We start from the raw sequence: 9268 nt of genomic DNA, 5'->3' as shown, positions 1-9268 counted from the left end.
CTTTTATTTTATTTTCTCAAGTTTGTATTGTGTTGAATAACATAAATGCAAATTTTAGGAAGTGGCAACAGGTGCATAAGACATTTTTAGATCTTCTAGTTTATGTCAGTGTCCAACATCATGCTCTAAAAAAAAAACTGCTGATGTATGAAAGTTTGTCAGAAGTGGACGGTTTTCTGCAAAGTGTCTGTTTTCTCAGCTTTGGTGCTTCTTGATCGTTTTTCCCTAAATCTTCCTTTGTATTAGTTTCTGAAGGAAAGGCAAGAATCTTGTTTGCCTAATGCTCAGGCATTCCTCTGATAAATAGCAGTGGGTGAATAAATACCTGTGCCAACATTTTAGTCTCTGTACTGATGATGCATGTTGGGTGCAGGTCCATGTGGCACAACATTAAAAATTACTTGGTTCTTTGCTAGCACTGCTATTTCTGCTGCATCAGCAGTAGCAGCAAACAGCAATACTGCTAACAGTGAAGACTGTTAAAATTGTGATGAATAAAAACTACTATTTCTTTGCCAAGTAAGCGTATTAAAGCTGCTAGATTAGAAAACACGAGTTGTGATGTTCCACCAATAATAAAGCACTTAAAAGCTTTCTTTTGACATTTATACAAAGAGAAAAGATGAGCATGCTGTATTTGCTTTTGAAATCAGTTTGATGCAAACCTTACAGCTGCCCAAAACAGAGAGTTTTGCAGGTTCTTCTAGAAAAAGAAATGAGTGAATTTTGATACTGTGGCTACTGACAAATTGTTGAAAGTGCTGACCACTTACTGTTGGAGTGACAGTTTAATCATCAAAAAAGTACTGCTAGATTGAGCTCAGAGGAACAAAGGAGAAGAAATTAGAGTTTTGACAAGGCATTAAAGGATGAGTTGAAATCTGAAATGCAGATGTTTGTGTGTGTGAGAGAGAGACTGCTGCATGGTTGTCCTATGCCATGTTCTCAGTGACGATGCCCAGAATTTACAGTTTGTTCTTCAGAGATGAGGTGCTGGTGAACTTAGTGTGCAAATGGGATAGTGTCACCTTTTTTTTTTTGGCTCTTGTTCTAATTTTGCATAATAAGTTGTACTTACATTTGCTATGTGCCGTGTCAGCAAAGGAGTGGAGAACATTACCAAGAATGAGAAGGAATGTGAATCAGTTGTTTTTCCAGCCTGCCCTCTCAGCTCAATGAATGCAGATCAGCACATGAATTTAGGGGAACTATGGAGGTGCTCTCTGGTAGCTTTCAGAATTTTTAATCTTTCACAAAAATCACTGTGGAAATACTGAAAGCATCGTTTGCATTTTGTTCTTTGTGTCGTGGTCTGAAAGAACCAAATTAGCTGTAAGAATGATCTTTTCCTGTCTAACGACATAAACTTATGCTGTGCTTCAAAGTTTGGTGACACTAATATGTCAGGCATAACTTGATTTCTGTGAGCAGATGCAAACCTGAAACTGAATGTTCTATGCATCGCTAAGATCCAAGAACCTTATACATTTGTGGCCATATAAACATAGCTTTTTTTTGTCACTGTTCTTTTTAAAGATTTAACTTCTTAAAATTTGCTCATATATTTTTTTTTTTATGTGAAACTAGCTAATGATTGAGAATCTTAAAGTCTGTGGAGCTTTGGGTCTTCAAGAATGTATGGTGATTTGTGGTAGATAGTGAATATTTTGATTACTTCTGGATCTCCTGTTGACTGTGGCTGTTGGTTTGTTCCACCTCCATTTGCTTTGCATTGTAAAAATTAAGAGTGACAGAAGTGACTCTTCTGTGACAGAAATGTTAAATTCTGTGTGCAATAAAGGCTTATGTTGTGTTAGACTTAGAAAAGGATCGTAGGCTGAGAGCTGCATTGATTTAGTTGTCTAAATGGCTGTAGCTAAACCGAGGCAATTGTTAACCACAGAATATTTGTTTCAGTTCTTCAAATTCTAGTTTAAACTCCAGTGAGGAATTTGTTTAAAAACAGTGTAGGTCTGATTTTTTTTCAAAAGATAAAGCTTTGTAATTTAGAAGAAGTCCTCATAATGGAAAATTCCATGGCTGTAGGCACTGCAGGTAAGGGTGGTTTGAAACTCAGAAATGGATGTGAGAAGAAGCAGAACCTTTTCAGTGTTCTTCTCTAGGAATCTGCTTGCTAAGTGGTTGACGTTAGCCAATTTTACTTAGCAGTGCAACAGTCTGAAACACCTGTGTAGTCTCCTTTCCTCAAAGGGAATGATAATTGACAGCTGAGAAGCGATAGCTTTTTGGTGGCTTTTAATGTGATGACAAACATTCAGCTGAACACAGTCCTTCGTGTACTCAGGAGCAGGAAGAAACATTTTTCATTAAGTATTGTGAAGTCCAACAAGTATCTATCTGTAGACAAATAGAGTTGGTTTAAACAGTGGGTCCTGCCCTTGGTCACGTCTTAGGTATTAGAGAGTGAAAAATGCTATTGCTAAATGAGAGAAAGACAATATCCCTTGTAGTTTTAAGGGACATAGGGAAAAAATGTTTTTTCTGAGTCATGTCATTGCCACCCTAGGTAACTATGTCATGCCACGTTAAGGTGGAACAAGGTAATTATATTGAAACCAGTTTTTTTCTGAGCCTATTCCTCTGCTGTCCTGCTGTGAGCAAGATAAATCTGTCATTTACTGCTGAACTTAAGTCACTTTAAAAGTACAGAAAAGACTTGTTAAAGGTTAATAATGTGGATTTTGCAATTCTTCATCAGAGGTCTTGCTTGCAGTAGAGAAGGGTACTTAAATTCTTTCAAAGGGAGGCGTAGTTTGCATTTGTAGAGCTTATGGTTTTTGGAGGTATGGTGAAGCTGCTGTGTGCTTTTTTTTAGCCATATCTGCTGTTATAATTAAGTACCTGTCCTTACTAACTCACTTAAAACCCTAGAGTGTTATAGAACATAATTACCACTACGGTGTTAAGATAAAGTAGTTGGAATTGTGCTTAGATGTTGATTTTGAAAATAAAGCCTGTCTTATTTTTGAATCAGTTTGCTGCCTGTGAGATACCCTGGTGCAAGAATTTGTAAATTGTAGATGTGGAGAAGCCAAAGCCTTGCATGTAAACTTGTGAAGTGTGATGCCATGAGACATGTGCCAAAGAAACTTCTGAGAAGGGAAGATGAGATACCTGTTTGGTAGTATGTAAGAAGTGATGTGAAATAAATCTAAATAAAATACTGTTTACATGAGTTCTTTTTTAATTTGATTTGTGGTTGAACTGATAAAAAAAAAAAAAAGTAGTGCTGTGTGGAAGTAATCTTCCTACTTGTGTAGTCTTCCTGTCCTCAGATTTTTTTGTATTTCAGAACAGAGTGAAACTGATATTAGCTAGGGGCAAAAGGGGAGCTTGTAGCGTTTCTGACGTGCCGCTGATGAGTGTTGTGGAACCTTCCTGTGCTTCCAACAGACTCTTGTTGGAGGTGCTGAAAATACAGGAGTAAAGCGGGCAGTAGAACTGCTAACAGTGACTGGCAAAGTTGCAAGAGAGTCAAAAGCTTGTATTTGGTTTAATGAAGAAAAAGATCATGTAATCAGAATTCTATACTTTGAGAATGGGTGTGAAGGCTGTTAGGATAAGAGGTTTGATTAAACAAGAAGCAGATGTACAATAACAGGTGCTGTTAGCCCTAAAGACAGGGAAGTCTCAAAGATGTGTGAAAGGATTCAGCAGAGTTTAGAAGAACCCACATGCAATGTGGGGCAGCTAAATAACTTCAGCGCTGGGTATTTGTGAGTGCTTGTGGTAGGCTGGACTAACATGTTAGATGGAAAATAGGTTGCATTTTGTTCATAGTGAAAACCAGTGATGTGAAGGAAGTCAGCAGAATGAGAGAGAATGGGTGAGCATGAGCTTATAATTTAAGTAGTAGTCCTTCGTTTTTTCCAAATACCAGATAAATGAAAGGAGGCTACCAGACAACGGCTTCACAAAACTGCAGTTCAGAGACTTGATCGGCAGTTGAAGAAAAAGTAGAAAACATGTGCTGTTATTTTATCTATAGTTCCTGAATATCTTTGCTGAAATCTTAGTAAAAGTATCTGAGGCAAGAGTGAAGATAAGATGTCAGGGAGAGGAAACCATAGCCTATGGTGACAATGCTGAATTGATGCAGCTGACTATCCCTGATGGTTGTTAGTATTTGCAATGGCTTGAACGTGGGGGAAGAAGACAAACCTACCTATGCAAAGGAAAACAAAATTTCCGGTGCCTGGTCTTGTATCGGAGTAGAAAATCCTGCGTTGGTAGGTGTATTAGCTGTATGTAACACATGAGGCATGATAGATGGGTTGGGTTTCACAAAAGCCAGAGTTTGATGGTAGTCCTCAAGTCAGCTTGTCAGACTGTCAGGGTGTGTTCTGAATGGCTGGATCTTGTCTGCCGCAATTGTGATTTGCAAGAACATTAAAATACATGTTCTTCTTGTGCAAATGAGAATATCCAATGTTAGTGCTTATATTGTATATGAATGATACAATTTAAAATGGAATCACAGAACCATAGAATCACAGAATGGTTTGGGTTGGAAGGGACCTTGAAGACCATCCAGTTCCAACTGGATGTTGGAACTGTTCCCTGCCATGGGTAGGGACGCCTCCCACCAGACCAGGTTGCCCAAAGCCCCATCCAGCCTGGCCTTGAACACCTCCAGGGATGGGGCATCCACAACTTCTCTGGTCAACCTGTTCCCATGCCTCACCACCCTCTGCGTGAAGAATTTCCTCCTATTATCTAATCTAAACCTGCCTTCTTTTAGATTAAAGCCATTCCCCCTTGTCCTATCCCTATACTCCCTGATAAAGAGCCCTTCCCCAGCTTTCCTGGAGGCCCCCTTTAGGTACTGGAAGGCTACAGTAAGATCTCCCCAGGGCCTTCTATTCTCCAGGCTGAACAACCCCAATGCCCTCAGCCCCTCTTCATAGGGGAGGTGCTCCAACCTTGATCATCTTCATGGCCCTTCTCTGGACTTGTTCTAATGCATCCATGTCTATCTAGTGCTGGAGGCCCCAGACCTGAATGCAGGGCTCCAGGTGGGGTCTCGAGAGCTGAGCAGAGGGGGTCAGTCACTTCCCTTGCCCTGCTGGCCGCACTTCTTTTGATGTAGCCCAGAGTATGATTGGCTTTTTGGGCTGCAGGCACACGTTGCTGGCTCACATGAAGCTTCTCATCAACCAATATTCAGTGCAACTACTACGTAGCTGCCAAATATAAATAAAAACAGCCGTGTTGCTTCTTACGCTTCAAAACTTAGGCAGACAGCCTAGCCAGTTCCAGTGTAGCGTAAGTTAATGGAAAATCTGAAGAGAATGGAAAGGAAACTTAAGTCTGCCAAAAGATAATAATATTTGTTCAAAGAGATGTGCTAAAGAATTTCTTTATATACTGAAGCCAGTATAAATACTGCTTGGAGTTTTGAGGATTTTGCTCCTGTTGCCAAAATTGTCAGTGCAGAAGAAGCTGTGGATTTTTCCTTGAGCTATCATTATGTGATGATGAAATTTGTGTTCTCCATTCTAAACAGGTGTGAACCACCAAATCATTATACAGTGTACATGATTGAGTATGTCAGTTTCCAGTGGAGAAACAACTTGTTCTTGAATATGCAGAGTACGTTTGTTAAAATTAATTTAAAATAATTTGGTTGAAAACTAGGTCTGTGGCACATGAGAAATTTGTCATTTCTCAGCCCCCCCCTCCCCCTCTCCTGGCTCCTGAAGTGGTGAAATCTCAGCTATAAATCATTTGGCGGAAAAACTTGATTATGAAACAGCAATTCTTTTAATCTTTTGTTTGCTCCTAGAGTTTAAAGTGACTCCTCGTTCTTGTGGCTTCCTGTAATCAGATTAAAACAAAATTTTTCTTTTGCTTTTCAGTTTTAATTCCCAACATTTTGTAAGCAGTGGTAGTAATTCTGACTAAAAGAATGGGATTATTGATGTCTGGTTTTACTTTACAGCCCCTACTTTCATAAGTCTTAATTTTACTGTTTTTGGAGCAGTGCCTGTTTAAATGTTAGCTTTCAGTTTGGAACTTGGGTGGTGCATCACTTCAAAGCAGTTCTTCAGTAATACTGGAATAAACCAATTGAGGATTTTTATACTAGTTGCCATTTAGTTATGAACTGTTCCTTATTCTTATAGCACTGATTTAAATTCTAGTTTAACAGCTCTAGAAATGAAATATAAAGTTGTAAAATACACTTGGTTAAACAAGAAAAGACTGTGTCCATTCTCAAATTAAGTTAAAATTCAGTGAAATTAACCGGGGTTTGAGCTGAATTATCTATTTTAACAATCTTGTTTATATCTGCTCCACTGTATTTTGCAACATCTGTAGGCATATGTAATACAGGTGCAATTGGTAGAAACAGTACTTAGAAATCGGCTTCTGACATTCCCTAGTGACATGGAGGAGTTTTAAATTATTTTGTAATGAAGAAATTTTTGTTTTTAATGTCCTTCTCTGTTTGCTTGTATAGGCCCAGCTCTCTGATACCATACTTCTCCACTTTTTCATCATCATACGAAGGGCAGCCAGTAGAACTTCTTGTTAGTTTGTTGTCACACTGTGTGCTCAGTAAATGCTTCCTGGAACTGGTGGATGCCTCACTGCTCACGTGCACTGATATGTTTCCAACTGCTGTAGATGAGCTAGCAATTATTACAGTATAGCTGCATTCTTATATTATTTCTTTTAGTATCAGATAAAGATTTTTCTCTGCCCTCCACCCTATTTTTTCTCTGTCCATTCTTACCCTTTTTCTCCTCCAATACCAACATCCCCCCTTTTTTTCTTACTAGAGGCCTTAAAATAACAAATATGCAAATTACTATTTTTATACATTTTTAAAATCATGAACAATTTTGTGAGTTCTCAGGAGCTGCAGTTGACTTTTTCTTGAATAGCTGAATTTCATAAACGAGGATGAGTAGACAGCAAATTCACAGACATGGATAAAACACTTAAGATGGCGGCTGCAATAAAAAATATTTTGTTACAGTCATGCTCATTAAGAAAAGAATAAACTGTCTTTCTAATCTTTCCCATATCTTAAGATTGTCATATTAGATTATAAACTGTTACTGTATTTAATACATAATATACGTTTTTCCCCCCACAGAAATTAGCAGAGTACGGAAAGACATGTATAACGACACATTAAATGGTAGTACGGAGAAGAGAAGTGCAGAATTACCAGATGCTGTGGGACCTATTGTACAGTTACAAGAGAAACTATATGTGCCTGTAAAAGAATATCCAGATGTAAGTATACCTTTTTAGTCCCTAAATTTATGTTTTGATCCTTGTGGTCTCTAAATGTAACCTTCCTGTGATGCCACTCTTGGATCACCGTGTATTGGTACCTCTTAGGGAAGCTGTATATGTACTTCTTGGTGGCTTGATACAGAGTAAAGAAAAAGGTGAGTGGTTGAAGATTATCTGGGTTATAATTCAACATATTTAAGGTCTGAATTATCTTGTTTGTTCAGTACAGTCAGTCATGAGACGCACTATAGTGAGTTTTATGGGAAAGTAGCTTTCAGTACTTTGCTCTTAGTATGTCTCTAACAGTCAGTAGTAGCAGTGCCTATACACCCATAAGAAGTCTTCTAGAGATGGTGCTTCCCATTTGTTCGGTACCTGTGTAACCAGCTCTATTGCGCACAGAAGTTTCTTTATCTCCCCCAGTGCCCCCCCCCAGCCTTAAGTGAAAGTGCTTGCCTACATTCAGCTGTTACAGGCTCCCCTGGGTCAAGTGTTGATCTGTACCTGTACCATTTTGAGGGAGAACGGTTTTGTTTAACTAGAAAGAAGTATTTGGAACTCTCCTGTCTGAATGATTTCTTAAAACAGTTTGGAAAAATAGTCCCATCAAAATGCACCCCAACCATTTCCATTGATCACTGACAAGATAAGAAATTCATAAAAAAAAAAAAATTAATAAAATTCATAAAATTCGTCAAAAATTCATAAAATCCATAAAATTCTCCTCCATCAAAAAGGAATGCAGGGTTCAAATGAATCATTTGCACATTTAAATTGTATAAAGCCAAGCAAAGTGCAGAACAGCAAAGAATGCAGGTAACACTTGCATATTTCCGTGGCTTTTCTTTGTATGATTATTGGATTCAACTCTCCAAATTGGCCATTATTATTTTAATGCTGCTTAGAATGTTACAAGTCTTTAAGTAAAACCTCATTATACCATAGGCCACTGAGAAAATTAAGTGCAGGTCACTACTCAGAAGTAACATATAGATAAATGCCTCCTTTCCCTTTCCAGTCTTCACAAAGTTGTTCTGTTGCCTTTGAGATCAAATACTTGTACTAGGAAAAATGTTAAAAGAATTTGCATTGTCAGTGCGAAGTCTCTCTTCCCTTCCCTTTTTTTATTCCTCAATATTAAATATATACATATGTGTACGTGCATATCCCCACCCATGCTAAAAACATTGGTTCTTTTGGAACTCCTTGGAATTCTAGATCTTTGAGAGGAACTGTGTGATATGATTGTTCTGTAAAATAATCTGACTAGATTTTTACTTAAATAACTGTATATGTCTTAGAGTTGTATTACTTTTTGGCTTTTTAAAACATAGCTTAGTTGTTGAAATCTTTTTTTTGTTACATAACTTCACAATTCATCCTTTGTGAATAACTACCTTAGTTATCAGTTGCAGTTTTGACAGAACATGATGCTTTCTGTACCAGGATCATGAGGTAGAAGGAAGAGAACAGGGTTTTATTTCCTGTAACAATAATTAAGCTTTTCTCCCAGAAATCAAGGGTGCACTAGGCTGACAGTTAATTATCAAATATAACATAAATAAGCAGGGAAAAGTGAGTTTGTAGTTACTGTGAAAGCACTTGTCTAACTTTGGATGTAGGATTTCTTGATTCTAGCTACTGCTAGCTCTTTGTGTCTTCAGAAGAAAGTCCTTGAAGCTGTCGCTGTTTTATTTAATTCTTGCAAATTAAGGAGTCAGAGAGTGCTCTGTATACATGTGGCATGCAGTAAAAAGGTGGTTGGTTCTTGTGAGATGATGTGAAATGTTTGGTAGAAAATGTGCAACTTTTGTCACTACTTTTTGGCTTGTCATTCTAAAAATATTTAAACTAGTTTAAATATTCTGATGTTTTTGAGCTAGTTTCTGACAGTCTTTAAACTAGGAAAAGAACAGTTAAGTTTTGGGTTATGAAGACAGACCTGTCAAGGTTATTTTGACCCTGTGGACAATCCTGTGCTTGAAGAAAGAAATTA

General features: G+C 37.9%; 1 protein-coding gene across 13 annotated transcripts in view; it reads left to right on the top strand.

The window, feature by feature from the left end:
- Positions 1–9268, top strand: part of QKI (QKI, KH domain containing RNA binding) — a 157808-nt gene that overhangs the window by 29149 nt on the left and 119391 nt on the right. For all 13 annotated transcript variants that reach the window (XR_004749863.1, XM_035323007.1, XM_035323013.1 and 10 more), the window contains one exon: positions 7127–7269. Coding sequence is in view for 12 of the 13 variants with exons in the window: in XM_035323007.1 (XP_035178898.1) it covers positions 7127–7269 (143 nt within the window). In the remaining variant the exon portion in view is untranslated. The remainder of the gene's footprint in view (positions 1–7126; positions 7270–9268) is intronic.

This window comes from Oxyura jamaicensis, chromosome 3 (assembly GCF_011077185.1).
Source record: "Oxyura jamaicensis isolate SHBP4307 breed ruddy duck chromosome 3, BPBGC_Ojam_1.0, whole genome shotgun sequence".
Classification (NCBI taxonomy): Eukaryota; Metazoa; Chordata; class Aves; order Anseriformes; family Anatidae; genus Oxyura; species Oxyura jamaicensis.
The sequence above is the reverse complement of the archived record's forward strand: the minus strand, read 5'-3'. Positions and strand labels throughout refer to the sequence as shown.